Here is an 18,151-nt window from a genome sequence, read left to right as displayed (position 1 = left end):
ATCTCGTAAACAAAGCCAGGCCGCGCCGAGATGCAGTTTAAAAACGAAATGACATTTCAAAAATAGCACAAGTGGGGTAAAAATGTTAAGTAGCACTTTCAGAAATGAGAACGAGTTGTGTGTGATTTTTTTTATTTGAATGTGTATTGCCGGGAGTGGACCAGTCGGGCCTGAATCACTCCGGCAACTCTCCGTACAAACCTCTCCTGCGGCCAGCAGCAGGAGGGCTCTCCTCAACCCCCCCCCCCTCATTGGCCGCCACTCCCGTCACTCGTGCTGGTCCCCCCCTCCGAGAGGCAACCCCCACCCCAACTGCAGTCCAATGTCATCAGTCCAATGTGTAGGGCGGCACGATGGCGCAGCGGTAGAGTTGCTGCCCCACAGCGCCGGAGACCCGGGTTCCATCCCGACTACGGGCGCCGTCTGTACGGAGTTTGTACGTTCTCCCCGTGACCTGCGTGGGTTTTCTCCGAGATCTTCGGTTTCCTCCCCACATTCAAAAGACGTGCAGGATTGTAGGTTAATTGGCTTGGTGTAAATGTATAATTGTCCCTAGTGTGTGTCGGGTTGTGTTAGTGTGCGGGGATCGCTGATCGGCGCGGACACGGTGGGCCGAACTAAACAAAACAAAATTTTCGCTATTTCTATCTAGTTCCTCGTATATACCAAGTCAGGGCAAAGAAGGCATTTCAAGGAACTGTTGATGCTGGTTTACAAAAGAACGACACAAAGTGCTGGAGTAACTCAGCGGGTCAGGCAGCATCTCTGGAGAACATGGATAGGTCTCCTAATTTGAGGAAGGACATCCTTGTAATTGAGGCAGTGCAGCGTAGGTTCACGAGATTGAACCCTGGGGTGGCGGGACTGTCATGTGAGGAAAAATTGAAAAGACTGGGCTTGTATTCACTGGAGTTTAGAAGGACGAGAGGGGATCTTATAGAGACGTATAAAATTATAAAAGGACTGGACAAGCTAGATGCAGGGAAAATGTTCCCAATGTTGGGCGAACCCAGAACCAGGGGTCACACAGTCTTAGAATAAAGAGGAGGCCATTTAAAACTGAGGTGAGAAGGAACTTTTTCACCCAGAGAGTTGTGAATTTTTGGAATTCTCTGCCATAGAGGGCAGTGGAAGCCAAATCACTGGATGGATTTAAGAGAGAGTTAGATAGAGCTCTAGGGGCTAGTGGAATCAAGGGATATGGGGAGAAGGCAGGCAAGGGTTACTGATTGTGGACGATCAGCCGTGATCACAATGAATGGTGGTGCTGGCACAGTACCGCACACTGCAGTGATATATTCTTCTGCAATATAATGCTTTGTCCTGATTGAAAATATAAGTCTTGGCAGGCTGGTGAGGATGCAGTTATTATTGATGCCTGATTTTCTGCAGAGCACGAGAAATGGCTGGCTCCTTGTGGTGCTGTCATTTGGTGACGAATCTCTTTACGGACGAGTTAAGCAGGGAATTTGCTGATGAATCAGACACAAGGAGTAAAAGCTGGACAACTTTCATTTATCTTTTAACTGGATTAGGCTGCAGAGACGATGCGATGGTTAATAGCACACTAATGCTGATTAAAGTATTAATTGGGCAGCTGCTATACAATTAAATGTAAACTTTCTGAAGTTGCTTTTCCGCATGAGATACTTGGCTTGGGATCAGCTCCGTCCAAGACCGCAAGAAATTGCAGAGAGCTGACCAGCCCAGACCATCGCACAAACCAACCTCCCTTCCATCGACTCCATCTACACCTCACGCTGCCTCGGCAAGGCCAGCAGCCCAGACCATCACACAATCCAACCTCCCTCACACTGACTCCATCTACACCTCACGCTGCCTCGGCAAGGCCAGCAGCATCATCAAGGACCAGTCTCACCCCGGCCACTCCCTCTTCTCCCCTCTCCCATCGGGCAAGAGGTACAGAAGTGTGAAAACGCACACCTCCAGATTCAGGGGCAGTTTCTTCCCGGCTGTTATCAGGCAACTGAACCGTCCTCTCACCAACTAGAGAGCGGTCCTGACCTCCCATCTATCCCATTGGAGACTTTTGAACTATCTTTAATCGGACTTTACTGGACTTTATCTTGCACTAAAGGTTATTCCCTTTATCCTGTGGACGGCTCAATTGTAATCATGCTGACTGGTTAGCGGGCAGCAAAGGTTTTTCATTGTACCTCGGTACACGTGACAATATACACAAGAGATGCTGCCTGACCCGCTGAGTTACTCCAGCACTCTGTGAAACGTCACCTGTCCGTGTCCTCCAGAGATGCTGCCTGACCCGCTGAGTTACTCCAGCACGTTGAGTCTTTTTTTGGGGTAAACCAGCACCTGCAGTTCCTTGCGTCTTCAAACAGGAGCGTAAATAAATTTTCAATTATCTTTCTCCACCATTTTGATTGATTGAATTGATTGAAAGACACAGCGTGGAATCAGGCCCTTCGGCCCACCATGTTGCCATCATCACCCCTTCACGCCAGTTCTATGTTATCCAAATTTCTCATCCACTCCCTGCACTGGAATTTAGAAGGATGAGAGGAGATCTTATCGAAACGTATAAGATTATAAAGGGGTTGGACACGTTAGAGGCAGGAAACATGTTCCCAATGTTGGGGGAGTCCAGAACAAGGGGCCACAGTTTAAGAATAAGGGGTAGGCCATTTAGAACTGAGATGAGGAAAAACTTTTTCAGTCTGAGAGTTGTGAATCTGTGGAATTCTCTTCCTCAGAAGGCAGTGGAGGCCAATTCTCTGAATGCATTCAAGAGAGAGCTAGATAGAGCCCTTAAGGATAGCGGAGTCAGGGGGTATGGGGAGAAGGCAGGAACGGGGTACTGATTGAGCATGATCAGCCATGATCACATTGAATGGCGGTGCTGGCTCGAAGGGCCGAATGGCCTCCTCCTGCACCTATTGTCTATTGTCTATTGCACGTTGGAGGCCATTTACAGAGGGACCAATTAACCTACAAACTTGTGCACGTCTTTGGAGTGCGGGAGGAAACCGGAGCATCCGGAGAAAACCCACGCAGGTCACGGGGAGAACGTACAAACTCCGTACAGACGGCGCCCGTTGTCGGGATGGAACCCGGGTCTCTGGCGCTGTGAGGCAGCAACTCTACCGCTGCGCCACCGTGCCGCCCTTTCTGTTTTAATTCTGTTTTAATTTCAGATTTCCAGCAAGGGAAGTTTTTGACCGCACAATTATCCACTGATTTGCCTATCCACGGACTTTTAAGATTTTATAACCTTAAGATGATTTTAAACACAAGGACAAAAATTTAATCTTTTAAATAATAATTTTAAAATCGCATACTGTGAAACAGCCTACTTACACATCAATAAATAAACCAGTATCGATTTTTTAAAAGGCATTTTCATTTTTTTACTGTCTGGTTATTTTTAAGGCTACAGGGAGAGGTTGAGCAGGCTGGGACTCTGTTCCTTGGAGCGCAGGAGGATGAGGGGTGATCTTATAGAGGCGTACAAAATCGTGAGAGGAATAGATCAGGTAGATTCACAGAGTCTCTTGCCCAGAGTAGGGGAATCGAGGACCAGAGGACATGGGTTCAAGGTGAAGGGGGAAAAGATTTAATAGGAACCTGAGGGGTAAGCAACTATTTTACACAAAGGGTGTTGGGTGAATGGAAGGAGCTGCCGGAGGAGCTTATTAAGGCAGGGACTATCCCAGCGTTTAAGAAACAATTAGGCAGGTACATGGACGGGACAGGTTTAGAGGAATATGGGCCAAGTGGACTCATTGGGCCCAAACCTCTCCTGCATTGGTGCAGCACCCTCTCCTACCCCTCCCCCATCTTCCCCTCCCCCCACTCCATCCCCCTCAACCCCCTTATCTTCACTCCTCCCTCCCTCCCTCCCTCCACCCCTCCAACCCTAGGAGATAGATTTAAACTTTAAAATGTGAATAACTTTTAAAATATAACACCGATATCAATGAAACTTCTTCCATTAGCACCAAAGGGACGACGGTGAGTAAGGTGGGCCTAAAATTGTCTCGCTATCGTGAACCGTTTTGGCTGTAGTTCAGGAACAAACAAACAAACAAACAAACGAGAGCTTTAGTATATGGATGGGCTAAACGCAGGCAGGTGTGCTAGTGCAGGTGGGACATTGTTGGTCGGTGTGGGAAAGCTGGGACGAAGGGCATGTTTGCATGTATCACTCTGTGAGTCTATGACATCCATCCTGCAGCGGGCTGAGCACAATACTCCAAGTGCGCCCTCACCAATGTCTTGTACAACCTTAACATAACAACCCAACTTCTATAGACGCAAAAAGCTGGAGTAACTCAGCGGGTCAGGCAGCATCTCTGGAGAGAAGGAATGGGTGACGTTTCAGGTCGAGACCCTTCTTCAGTCTGAAGTTCCTTCTCTCCAGAGATGCTGCCTGAACTGCTGAGTTACTCCAGCATTTTGTGTCTACCTTCTGTACCCAGTAACCTGACTGATGGATGCTAGCATGCCAAAAGCCTTCTTTGCCACCCTGTCTACCTGTGATGCCAGTTTCATGGAAAGGATAGAGTGAGACAGGCCCTTCCAACTAACTTGTCCACACTGACCAACATGTCCCACCTACACTAGTCCCACCTGCCTGCGTTTGGCCCATATCCCTCTAAACCTGCCCTATCCATGTACCTGTCCAAGTGTCTCTTCAACATTATGATAGTCCCTGCCTCAACTACCTCTTCCGTCAGCCTGTTCCATACACCCACCACCCTTTGTGTAGAAAAAGTTACCCCTCAGGTTCCTATTAAATCTTTTCCCCCCCTCGCCTTGAACCAATGTCATATGGTTCTTGACTGCACTACTCTCGGCAAAAGGCCCTGTGCATTTACCCGACCTATTCCTCTCATGCGCTTGTTTAATTTAGTTCAGTTTATTGTCACGTGTACCGAGGCACATTGAAAAGTTTTTGTTGCGTGCTAACCAGTCAGCGGAAAGACAATACATGATTACAATCACAGCTTGGTTTGGGAACAGCTCCATCCAAGATCACAAGAAATCGCAGAGAGATGTGGACGCAGCCCAGACCATCACACAAACCAACCTCCCCTTCCATCGACTCCATCTACACCTCACGCTGCCTCGGCAAGGCCAGCAGCACAATCGAGGGCCAGTCTCACTCCGGCCACTCCCTCTTCTCCCCTCTCCCAGCAGGCAAGAGGTACAGAAGTGTGAAAACGCACACCTCCAGATTCAGGGACAGTTTCTTCCCAGCTGTTATCAGGCAACTGAACCATCCTACCACAACCAGAGAGCAGTCCTGAACTACTATCTACCTCCTTGGTGACCCTCGGACTATCCTTGTTCGGACTTTGCTGGCTTTACCTTGCACTAAACGTTATTCCCTTATCATGTATCTATACACTGAGAATGGCTCGATTGTAATCATGTCTTGTCCTTCCGCTGGCTGGTTAACACGCAACAAAAGCTTTTCACTGTACCTCGGTACACGTGACAATAATCTAAACTACACTGAGCTGAGCCACTGTGCTGCATTCACAAGGGTAAATGCAAGCTTGTTCATCTCGTCAGCACCTGGGGAATTTTACAATTAGAATCTAAATACATTATGAAACCACTATGGATCCTAAATTAATTGATAGGAATTAGCGTGGGATGTACAAGAGGGAAGAATTGACTTATAAATTATCAATACTGTTGATTAAATGTCAAATCTGTGCTCTATCTAGCTCTCTCTTGAATGCATTCAGAGAATTGGCCTCCACTACCTTCTGAGGCAGAGAATTCCTAAACAGAAGTAAGGAAGGTGTGTTATAGACAATAGACAATAGGTGCAGGAGGAGGCCATTCGGCCCTTCGAGCCAGCACCGCCATTCAATGTGATCATGGCTGATCATTCTCAATCAGTACTCCGTTCCTGCCTTCTCCCCATACCCCCTGACTCCGCTATCCTTAAGAGCTCTATCTAGCTCTCTCTTGAATGCATTCAGAGAATTGGCCTCCACTGCCTTCTGAGGCAGAGAATTCCACAGATTCACAACTCTCTTACTGAAAAAGTTTTTCCTCATCTCCGTTCTATATGGCCTACCCCTTATTCTTAACCTGTGGCCCCTGGTTCTGGAATAGGATAGTGTTAATGTGCGGGAATCGTTGGTTGGCGTGGACCCGGTGGGGCGAAAGGGCCTGTTTCCACGCTGTGTCTCTAAACTAAACTAAACTAACGGTTCCTATTAAATCTTTTCCCCCCTCACCTTAAACCTTTGTCCTCTGGCCCTTGATTCACCTACTCTGGGCAAGAGACCCGATCTATTCCTCTTATGATTTTGTACACCTCTCCCAGATCACCCCTCAACCTTCTGCGCTCCAAGGAATAGAGGCCCAGCCTACTCAACCTCTCCCTGTAGCCCTATACTACACACTTTTAACATTATCCGGCTTAGATAAGGTATTCCATCGGAAAACAGTTGGAAAATAAGTAGATGCTTAATTTTTGGTATGTTGTGTTGGATTAGGTGCAGGTTTAGGATGAAGTTTACTGGACAGGCCGATTGGTCAAGAGTTGGTCTTGGCATCATGTACGGCACAAACATTGTGGGCCGAATGGCCTGTCCCTGTGTGTGCAGTACTATTCCCACAGAGTCATAGAGTGATTCAGCGTGGAAACAGGCAGAATGGGGTTGAGAGGGCGCGATCGATCAGCCATGATGAAATGGCGGAGTGGATTTGATGTTCGATCAGCCATGAAGGTTGTTGGCTGCAACCTCCCCCCTCCATTGACGAACTGTACACTGCAAGGGCCAGGAAGCGAGCGGGCAAGATCATCTCTGACCCCTCTCACCCTGGCCACAAACTCTTTGAAGCACTTCCCTCTGGAAGGCGACTCCGGACTGTCAAAGCAGCCACAGACAGACATAAAAACAGATTTTTGTCTACTCAACAACTAAAAGTTTGTAGCCTCCTTTTACAATAGACAATAGGTGCAGGAGGAGGCCATTCGGCCCTTCGAGCCAGCACCACCATTCAATGTGATCATGGCTGATCATTCTCAATCAGTACCCCGTTCCTGCCTTCTCCCCATACCCCCTGACTCCGCTATCCTTAAGAGCTCTATCTAGCTCTCTCTTGAATGCATTCAGAGAATTGGCCTCCACTGCCTTCTGAGGCAGAGAATTCCACAGATTTACAACTCTCTGACTGAAACACTCTCTGGTATTTTATTTCACTCACATGTTTAAACTATAATGTTGTATTCTTAATGTTTTAATGTTTTATGTTTTATTCTTAAGTGTTTACTGTATGTTCGTGTTGTTACTTGCGAGCGGAGCACCAAGGCACATTCCTTGTATGTGTACATACTTGGCCAATAAAATTTATCCAATTCAATTCAATTCAATATAGTTCAATTCAATTCAATAGGCCGAGTGGCCTAATTCTGCTCCTATGCATAGGACAGGTTTGGAGGGATATGGGCAGGTGGGACTAATGTAGATGTGGCGCGTTGGCTGGTGTGGGCAGTTTGGGCCGAAGGGCCTGTTTCCACGCTGTATCACTCTCTGACTAGTGTAGATGGGGCATGTTGGCCGGTGTGTGCACGTTGGGCCGAAGGGCCTGTTTCCACGCTGTATCACTCTAAGGGGTCTTATAGAAATGTATAAAATTATAAAAGGACTGGACAAGCTAGAAGCAGGAAAAATGTTCCCCAATGTTGGGGGTGTCCTGAACCAGAGGCCACACAGTCTAAGAATAAAGGGGAGGCCATTTAAAACTGAGGTGAGAAAAAAATTCGCCCAGAGAGTTGTAAATTTGTGGAATTCTCTGTCACAGAGGGCAGTGGAGGCCAAGTCACTGGATGAATTTAAAAGAGAGTTAGATAGAGCTCTAGGGGCTAGTGGAATCAAGGGATATGGGGAGACGGCAGGCACAGGTTACTGATTTTGGATGATCAGCCATGATCACAATGAATGGCGGTGCTGGCTCGAAGGGCCAAATGGCCTCCTCCTGCACCTATTTCCTACGTTTCTATGTTTCTATGACTAGTGTAGATGGGGCATGTTGGCCGGAGTGGGCAGGTTGGGCCGAAGGGCCCGTTTCCACACTGTATCACTCTATTACTAGTGTAGACGGGGCAAGTTGGCCGGAGTGGGCAGCTACAGCAGGCAGTGAAGAAAGCCAATGGAATGTTGGCCTTCATAACAAGAGGAGTTGAGTATAGGAGCAAAGAGGTCCTTCTGCAGTTGTACAGGGCCCTAGTGAGGCCGCACCTGGAGTACTGTGTGCAGTTTTGGTCTCTAAATTTGAGGAAGGATATTCTTGCTATTGAGGGCGTGCAGCGTAGGTTTACTAGGTTAATTCCCGGAATGACGGGACTGTCATATGTTGAAAGACTGGAGCGACTAGGCTTGTATACATCGGAATTTAAAAGGATGAGAGGAGATCTTATCGAAACGTATAAGATTATTAAGGGGTTGGACACGTTAGAGGCAGGAAACATGTTCCCAATGTTGGGGGAGTCCAGAACCAGGGGCCACCGTTTAAGAATAAGGGGTAGGCCATTTAGAACTGAGATGAGGAAAAACTTTTTCAGTCAGAGAGTTGTAAATCTGTGGAATTCTCTACCTCAGAAGGCAGTGGAGGCCAATTCTCTGAATGCATTCAAGAGAGAGCTAGATAGAGCTCTTAAGGATAGCGGAGTCAGAGGGTATGGGGTGAAGGCAGGAACGGGGTACTGATTGAGAATGATCAGCCATGATCACATTGAATGGCAGTGCTGGCTCGAAGGGCCGAATGGCCTCCTCCTGCACCTATTTCCTATGTTTCTAAGTTTCTATGACTAGTGCAGATGGGGCATGCTGGCTGGAGTGGGCAGGTTGGGCCGAAGGGCCTGTTTCCTGTTTCATATCATATCATATATATATAGCCGGAAACAGGCCTTTTCGGCCCTCCAAGTCCGTGCCGCCCAGTGATCCCCGTACATTAACACTATCCTACACCCACTAGGGACAATTTTTATATTTACCCAGCCAATTAACCTACATACCTGTACGTCTTTGGAGTGTGGGAGGAAACCGAAGATCTTGGAGAAAACCCACGCAGGTCACGGGGAGAACGTACAAACTCCTTACAGTGCAGCACCCGTAGTCAGGATCGAACCTGAGTCTCCGGCGCTGCATTCGCTGTAAAGCAGCAACTCTACCGCTGCGCTACCGTGCCACCCTATCACTCTATTACTAGTGTAGAAGGGGCATGTTGGCCGGAGTGGGCGGGTTGGGCCGAAGGGCCTGTTTCCACACTGTATCACTCTGTGACTCTAAGGCTTATGAACTTACGTACGACAACACAAGGAGTTGTTGTGAAGTGCAAGGAGCTTGGTGTTATTCCCACTCCCACATTAACGTGGTCTTTTATGTGTTTGCTTCCAGAGTGAATCATGACTAATGTGGAGGAAAATCTGGAGCAGGTGATACCATGAAGAGAAGCTCACGGGTCCTCCATCACCAACTGCTAAGTAAGAACCCCGAACCTATGTTTAGTTTAGTTTAGAGATACAGCGCGGAAACAGGCCCTTCGGCCCCACCGAGTCCGCGTCGACCAGCGATCCCCGCACACCAACACAATCCAACACACACTTGGGACAATTGTTACGTTTTAACACCAAGCTAATTAACCTACAAACCCGCACGTCTTTGGAGTGTGGGAGGAAACCGAAGATCTCGGGGAAAACCCACGCAGGTCACGGGGAGAACGTACAAACTCCGCACAGACGGCGCCCGTAGTCAGGATCGAACCCGGGTCTCTGGAGCTGTGAGGCAGCATCTCTACCGCTGCGCCCCTCATATCTTAATGTTGAACATAGCACAGCACAGGAACAGGCCTTTCGGCCCACAGCATCTCTGCCGAACATGATCCCAAGTCAAACTGATCAGCAGGCAACAAAGGCTTTTCACTGTACCTAAACTAAACTAAACTACACTAAGCTAAGCTAATCTCCATCCCCTGCTCCTGGCCCATATCTAGGGTTGCCAACTATCTCACTTCCAAATAACGGACAAGGTGACGTCACCGCCCCGCGCCCCACGTGACCTCACCCAGCCAGCGGCCGCGTGCTCCCGCTCCACCAATGGTGGCGCCCGGGCCTCCGGGCCTACACTATCCGGACCTACACTGTCCGGACCTACACTGTCCGGGCCTACAGTGTCCGTACCTACACTGTCCAGGCCTACACTGTCCGGGCCTACAGATCCGGACCTACACTGTCCGTACCTACACTGTCCGTGCCTACACTGTCCAGGCCTACACTGTCCGGGCCTACAGTGTCCGTACCTACACTGTCCGGGCGTACACTTTCCGGGCCTACAGTGTCTGGGCCTACACTGTCCGTACCTACACTGTCCGGACCTACACTGTCCGGACCTACACTGTCCGTACCTATACTGTCCGGACCTACACTGTCCGTACCTACACTGTCTGGGCCTATACTGTCCGGGCCTACAGTGTCTGGGCCTACACTGTCCGTACCTACACTGTCCGGACCTACAGTGTCTGGGCCTACACTGTCCTGGCCTACACTGTCCGGACCTACACTGTCCGAACCTACACTGTCCGGACCTACACTGTCCGGGCCTACAGCATCCGGGCCTACAGCATCCGGTCCTACACTGTCCGGGCCTACACTGTCCGTACCTACACTGTCCGGGCCTACAGTGTCCAGGCCTACAGCGTCCGGGCCTACAGCGTCCGGGCCTACAGCATCTGGGCCTACAGTGCCCTCCGGGCCTAATACGGGACAAGGGAGGTCCCGTACAGGACAAACCAATTTATCCCAAAATATGGGATGTCCCGGCTAATACGGGACAGTTGGCAACCCGACCCATATCCCTCCAGTCCCTGCCTATCAATGTGAAGAAACATTTAAGGTCATAAGGTCATAACGGACAGGGGTAGAATTAGGCCATTCGGCCCATCAAGTCCACTCCGCCATTCAATCACGGCTGATCTATCTCACCCTCCCAACCCCTTTCTCCTGCCTTCTCCCCAAAACCTCTGACACCCGTACTAATCAAGAATCTATCCATCTCTGCCTTAGAAATATCCACTGACTTGGCCTCCACAGCCATCTGTGGCAATGAATTTGGACAAGTCCATGAACAGGATGTGTTTAGAGGGGTTCAGGCCAAATACACCCAGGTGGATAGAGTGGGTGTGGAGACGATGTTTCCACTAGTGGGAGAGTCTAGGACCAGAGGCCACAGCCTCAGAACTACAGGACGGACCTTTAGAAAGGAGATGAGCAGAAATTTCTTAAGTCAGAGGGTGGTGAATCTGTGGAATTCTTTGCCACAGAAGGCTGTGGAGGCCAAATTTTTAAGGCAGAGATAGATTCTTGATTAGTACGGGTGTTAGGGGTTATGGGGAGAAGGCAGGAGAATGGGGTTAGAAACATAGCAACATAGAAAATAGGTGCAGGAGGAAGCCCTTTGGCCTTTCGAGCCAGCACTGCCATTCATTGTGATCATGGCTGATCATCCACAATCAGTAACCCGTGCCTGCCTTCTCCCCATATCCCTTGATTCCACTAGCCCATAGAGCTCTATCTAACTCTCTGTTAAACTCATCCAGTGAATTGGCCTCTACTGCCTTCTGCGGCAGAGAATTCCACAAATTCACAGGATGTGTAGGAAAGAAAACTGCGGATGCTGGTTTAAATCGAAGGTAGACACAAAATGCTGGAGTAACTCAGCGGGTCAGGCAGCGTCTCTGGAGAGAAGGAATGGGTGACGTTCTTCAGAAGAAGAGTCTCGACCCGAGACGTCACCCATTCCTTCTCTCCAGAGATGCTGCCTGACCCGCTGAATTACTCCAGCATTTTGTGTCTACCTTCCACAAATTCACAACTCTCTGGATGAAAACGTTTTTTCTCAACTCAGTTTTAAACGGCCTCCCCTTTATTCTTAGACTGTGTGGCCCCTGGTTCTGGACTCCCCCAACATTGGGAACATTTTTCCTGCATCTAGCTTGTCCAGTCCTTTTATACGTCTCTATAAGATCCCCTCTCATCCTTCTAAACTCCAGTGAATACAAGCCCAGTCTTTCCAACCTTTCCTCATACGACAGTCTCGGGGATTAACCCCTTGAACCTACGCTGCACTGCCTCAATAGCAAGGACGTCCTTCCCCAAATTAGAGGACCAAAACTGCACACAATACTCCAGATGTGGTCTCACCAGGGCTCTGTACAACTGCAATAGGACCTCTTTACTCCGATACTCAAATCCTCTCGTTATGAAGGCCAACATGCCATTAGCTTTCTTCACTGCCTGCTGTACCTGCACGCTTACCTTCAGTGACCGGTGTACAAGGACACCAAGGTCTCGTTGCACTTCCCCTTTACCTAATTTGACACCTGCTTGTTTTTGCTGCCAAAGTGGATAACCACACATTTATCGACATTATACTGCGTCTGCCATGCACCTGCCCTCACACGGGTAGAGAGGAAAAGATAGACCTGATGGGCCGAACGGCCTAATTCTGCCCCTGGAATGTATGAACATCATCCGATACAGCAGCTTCTGACAAACGCCAGTGGGTCTTTCTGCATTCAACGCATTTCATCGTTGTGCCTGGCCCTCACAGCTGGCTGAAGGATAGAACCAATTAAGGAAGAAACCTTTTTGGCCGCAATTCCTTCCCCGTGGGAGGAGATGAATTCATTGCGGTCGAGTTTCTGCCAGTTGATATTTTGTATGAAAGGATCATTCGTGTTTTATCGTTTGATTGAGAGACGCAGCGCGGAAACAGGCCCTTCGTCCCGCCGGGTCCGCGCCGACCAGCGATCCCCACGCACTATCACTATCCTACACACGCTAGGGACAATTTACGGAGGCCAACTAACCTACGAACCTGCACGTCTTTGGAATGTGGGGGGAAACCGGAGCACCCGGGGAAACCCATTGATCGAGAAATACGGCGTGGAAACAGGCCCTTCGGCCCATCGGGTCCACGCCGACCGTGGATCACCCGTTCACACTAATTAGAAACGTAGAAAATAGGTGCAGGAGGAGGCCATTTGGCCCTTCGAGGCAGCACCGCCATTCATTGTGATCATGGCTGATCATCCACAATCAGCACCCCGTGCCTGCCTTCTCCCCATATCCCATGATCCCACTAGCCCTTAGAGCTCTATCTCACTCTCTTTGTAAATTCATCCAGTGAATTGGCCTCCACTGCCCTCTGTGGCAGAGAATTTTCCACAAATTCACAACTCTCTGGGTGAAAACGTTTCTTCTCACCTCAGTTTTATGTTATCCCAATTTCTCATCCATTCCCTGCACACTAGAGGCAATTTACAGAGGGACAATCAACCTACGATTAACCATCGATCAACCCCGTACACTATCACTATCCTACGCACACTAGGGGCAATTTACAGAAGCCAATTTACCGACTGACCTGCACGTCTTTGGGGTGTGGGAGGAAACCAGAGCACCCGGAGGAAACCCATGAAGTCGCAGGGTTAACGCGCAAACTCCGCACAGACAGCACTTGAGGTCTATCCCAAACAGATGACCGAGGAAGGATGGAGCCCACAATGGTCTGTTGTTGGCAGGGGAAGAGGTGACAGTGAAGGATGTGAACAGTGGAACTAGTGGGATGACTGGGCTTTCCCGGTTGCCCAACACTTTAACCCCCCCCCCATTCCCACACTGACCATTCTGGCCTGGGCCTCCTCTACTGTCAGAGTGGGGTAGGGTTGTCAACTATCTCAGTTGCAAATACGGGACAAGGTGACATCACCGCCCCCCCCCCATGTGACCTCACCGAGCCAGCGGTCACTTGGTCCCGCTCCACCAATGGCGGCCGCCCGGGCCGGGAGGCGGGTTGCTAGGCAACCTCCGTAAGGCGGCGCCCAGGCCTACACTGTCTGGAACTAAAATGTCGGAAACATAGAGTGTTGGGACCTAAACTGTAGGGGCTTACAGCATCGGGCCTACAGCGTCCGGGCCTACAGCACCCCCCGGGCCTAATACGAGGCCCGGGTCCCATACAGGACAAACAAATTTAGTCCAAAAGACGTTTGGCGAGGCCGCTTTTAGAGTATTGTGTTCACTTTTGGGCACCATGTTAAAGATGTTCTGCAGGAAAAGATGCAGAGAAGATTTACGAGGATGTTGCCAGGACTCGAAAGCCTGAGCTACAGGGAGAGGGTGAGCAGGCTGGGACTCTATTACTTGGAGTGCAGGAGGATGAGGGGTGATCTTATAGAGGTGTACAAGATCATGAGAGGAATAGATCGGGTAGATGCACAGAGTCTTGCCCAGAGTAGGGGAATCGAGAACCAGAGGACATAGGTTTAAGGTGAGGGGGGGGAAAGATTTAATAAGAACCTGAGGGGCGGCATTTTCACACATAGGGTGGAGGTTGTGTGAAACGAGCTGCCGGAGGAGGTAGTTGAGGCTGGGACTATTGCAACGTTGAAGAAACATTTAGACAGGTACATGGATAGGACAGATGAAGAGGGATATGGGCCAAACGCAGGCAAGTGGGACTAGTGTAAATGGTACATGCTGGTCATGTGGGCAAGTTGGGCTGAAGGGCCTGTTTCCACGCTGTGTGACTCTATGAGATACAATGCATTGGGATATCTCCCGAGATACTTGGATGGGAAAGGTAGGGAATGTTTGAGGGATAAACACCAGCAAATGGGACTAGCTTAGATGGGGCATTTTAGTCAGCATTGATAAGTCGGGACGAAGGGTAGGGTTGTCAACTGTCCCGTATTAGCTGGAACATCCTGTATTTTGGGCTAAATTTGTCTGTCCCTTACGGGACCGCCCTTATTAGGTCCGGGGGGGGGGGGGGGGCTGTAGGCACAGTCACTGTAGGCCTGGGGGCCGCTGTAGGCCCGGACACTGTAGGCCTGGACACTGTAGGCCCGGACACTGTAGGCCTGGACACTGTAGGCCTGGACACTGTAGGCCTGGACACCATAGGCCCGGACAGTGTAGGCCCGGACAGTGTAGGCCCAGACAGTGTAGGCCCGGACACTGTAGGCCCGGACACTGTAGGCCCGGACACTGTAGGCCCGGACAGTGTAGGCTAACGGAGTGTATTCGGGGAGCGGGGCCGAGTGTGTTCGCCTGACGGAGGTTGCATGGCAACCCGCCTCCCGGCCCGGGCGGCCACCATTGGTGGAGCGGGAGCACGTGGCCGCTGGCTGGGTGAGGTCACGTGGGGCGCGGGGCGGTGACGTCACCTTTTGTCCCTTATTTGGGAGTGAGGGAGTTGGCAACCCTAATGAGGGGCCTGTTTCTGTGCTGTGTTACTCCCTGACCCTCTGTGACTCCTGTCCTGTATCGCAATGCCGCAGCGGGTAGTGCCGCTGCCTCACAGCGCCAGAGGCAACGGGTTCAATCCTGATCTCGGCTGCAGTCTGTGTGGAGTTTGTACGTTCTCCCCGTGAGTTTTCCCCGGTTTGCTTCCGTTTCCTCCCACATAAGTCACAGGAGCAGAATTAGGGCCACTCGGCCCATCGAGTCTACCCCACCATTCAATCCTGGCTGATCTATCTCTCCCTCTCTACCCCATTCTCCTGCCGTCTCCCCATAACCTCTGTGACACCCATACTAATCAAGATTTATATGAAGCTCTACCTTACAAAATATCCATTGACTTGGCCTCCACAGCTGTCTGCGGCAACGAATCCCACAGATCGAAAGACTTGCGGGTTTGTAGGTTAATCGGCCCACTGTAAATTGCCCCCTGGTGTGCAGGGAGTGGATGAGACAATGGGATAACATACACCGATGAGCCAAAACATTACGACCACTGACAGGCGGAGTGAATAACATTGATTATCTTGTTACAATGGCACCTGTCAAGGGGTGGGATATATTCGGCAGCAAGTGAACGGTCAGTTCTTGAAGTTGACGTGTTGGATGCAGGAGAAATGGGCAGGAGTAAAGACCTGAGCGACTTTGACAAGGGCCAAATTGTTCTGGCCAGACGACTGGGTCGGAGCATCTCTGAAATGGCAAGGCTTGTGGGGTGCTGCTAATGTTTTGGTGCCAGATACCACAGTACACCTTCAGGGGTCTTGTAGAGTCCGTGCCTCGGTGGGTCAGCGCTGTTTTGGCGGCACACGGAGGACCAACAGCATATTAGGCGGGTGGTCATAATGTTTTGGCTCATCAGTGTAGAACTAGTAAATCTGTATCCTACGGTCTAGCACTTCATAACACTCTGATCTTGAATAACAGAAGGATGAGAATTTAGAAGGACGAGAGGAGATCTTATCGAAACGCATAAGATTATTAAGGGGTTGGACACATTAGAGGCAGGAAACATGTTCCCAATGTTGGGGGAGTCCAGAACAAGGGGCCACAGTTTAAGAATAAGGGGTAGGCCATTTAGAACTGAGATGAGGAAAAACTTTTTCAGTCAGAGAGTTGTGAATCTGTGGAATTCTCTGCCTCAGAAGGCAGTGGAGGCCAATTCTCTGAATGCATTCAAGAGAGAGCTAGATAGAGCTCTTAAGGATAGCGGAATCAGGGGGTATGGGGAGAAGGCAGGAACGAGGTACTGATTGAGAATGATCAGCCATGATCACATTGAATGGCGGTGCTGGCTCGAAGGGCCGAATAGAAACATAGAAACATAGAAAATAGGTGCAGGAGTAGGCCATTCGGCCCTTCGAGCCTGCACCTCCATTCAATATGATCATGGCTGATCATCCAACTCAGTATCCCGTACCTGCCTTCTCTCCATACCCCCTGATCCCTTTAGCCACAAGGGCCACATCTAACTCCCTCTTAAATATAGCCAATGAACTCCTGCACCTATTGTCTGTTGTCTGTTGTCTATTGTCTATAACACACCTTCCTTACTTCTGTTTAGGTCTTCTAATCCTGGCACTGACAGAAGAATTGATATCTACAGCGCACAAACTGTCCCCAAAGTCAATGTCTCAAAGCTATCCCACAGACTCAACAGCCGTAAGGATGATCTTGCCCAAACCTAGTGCCAGCTCCAAGATAATGGACCGGGCTAATGGTCACAGGACGTCTTTGGATGTAGGCCGAGACTCCCAGAGCATCGGCAGCGGTTTGGTTGACTCCATACCCATGGAGATCCAGCCCACCATGATGGTCTTGGCTGGGAGCTACCAGAGGACGCTGGCACCCACCGTTTCTTTGCACACTTTGCATCCAGAGGCGCCAGCGGCCGAGGAGAGGCTGGTTGCTACGACGGGCGGCGAGGACGAGTTGGCGGGCGGGAGTGTCGGCCTGTGTTGCTCGCTGCCGCCCAGGCCCCAGGGCGATCCCGTCGTCGCCATCTCCCCGTCCGCCGTCCACCATCTTGAGGCGGTTTCCAGTACGGCCGATGCCCACCGCGTGTCCGCAGTCGACGCCGCTCTGGGTCAGGCCAGCGGCCTACTTGACACTGAGGGCCCCGGGCAGGCGGAGGGCGGCGGAGGCGGCGGCAGGGACGCGGTGGATGGGGAGGTATCGCCAACGCCATTCCTGCCGTCCCTGCCCGGGATGGACTTGTCCTCGTCGGCCCCACCGACCGCCGGTACCTTGCCCTCAAGATCGACCCTGACCCCGGGCCTCCCGACCTCCGCTCGGCTTTCCCCGCACGAGGGCGCGCTTCGGGACGTCGGCGACGGGAACGTCTCGGCCGCGTCCGGCCTTCGCTCTTGGTCTTCGCCGCCGACGTCCGAGAGCGAGGGCCTGGCGTCCACCGGCCTACCGCCGACCACGGCCGCCCCCGGGGCCGCCTCCTCAACTCCCAGCGGCTCCAACTCCACGGCGGCCGGCAGCTTCCTCAACAGGATGGTTCCCGCCGAGACCCGGGGGCCGGACGTCCCCGGCAACGTCTCGCACGTCTCGGACGCTGAGGAGCCACAGCAGAAGGCCACCATCTGCCTCAGCAAAGTGGACATCGCCTGGATCATTCTCGCTGTCAGCGTGCCTGTGTCGTCGTGCTGTAAGTAAGGAGGTTGTAGGGGTTGGGGGGTGGGGGATGGAGGGTGGGAGGGGGTGGGGGGTGGGAGGGGGTGGGGGGTGGGGGATGGAGGGTGGGAGGGGTTGGGGGGTGGGGGATGGAGGGTGGGAGGGGGTGGGGGGTGGGAGGGGGTGGGGGGTGGGGGATGGAGGGTGGGAGGGGGTGGG

General features: G+C 51.0%; 1 protein-coding gene across 2 annotated transcripts in view; it reads left to right on the top strand.

Moving 5' to 3' along the window:
• tmem108 (transmembrane protein 108) overlaps positions 1–18,151 on the top strand; it is a 36,336-nt gene that overhangs the window by 14,120 nt on the left and 4,065 nt on the right. For both annotated transcript variants that reach the window (XM_078426701.1, XM_078426691.1), the window contains exons 2-3: positions 9,405–9,490; positions 16,875–17,966. In XM_078426701.1, the coding sequence (XP_078282827.1) occupies positions 9,451–9,490; positions 16,875–17,966 (1,132 nt within the window). In that variant the 5' untranslated portion in view covers positions 9,405–9,450. The remainder of the gene's footprint in view (positions 1–9,404; positions 9,491–16,874; positions 17,967–18,151) is intronic.

The sequence above is a fragment of the Rhinoraja longicauda genome, chromosome 2 (assembly GCF_053455715.1).
Source record: "Rhinoraja longicauda isolate Sanriku21f chromosome 2, sRhiLon1.1, whole genome shotgun sequence".
Classification (NCBI taxonomy): Eukaryota; Metazoa; Chordata; class Chondrichthyes; order Rajiformes; family Arhynchobatidae; genus Rhinoraja; species Rhinoraja longicauda.
Note: the sequence above shows the minus strand (reverse complement) of the source record. Positions and strands in the feature narration are given on the sequence as shown.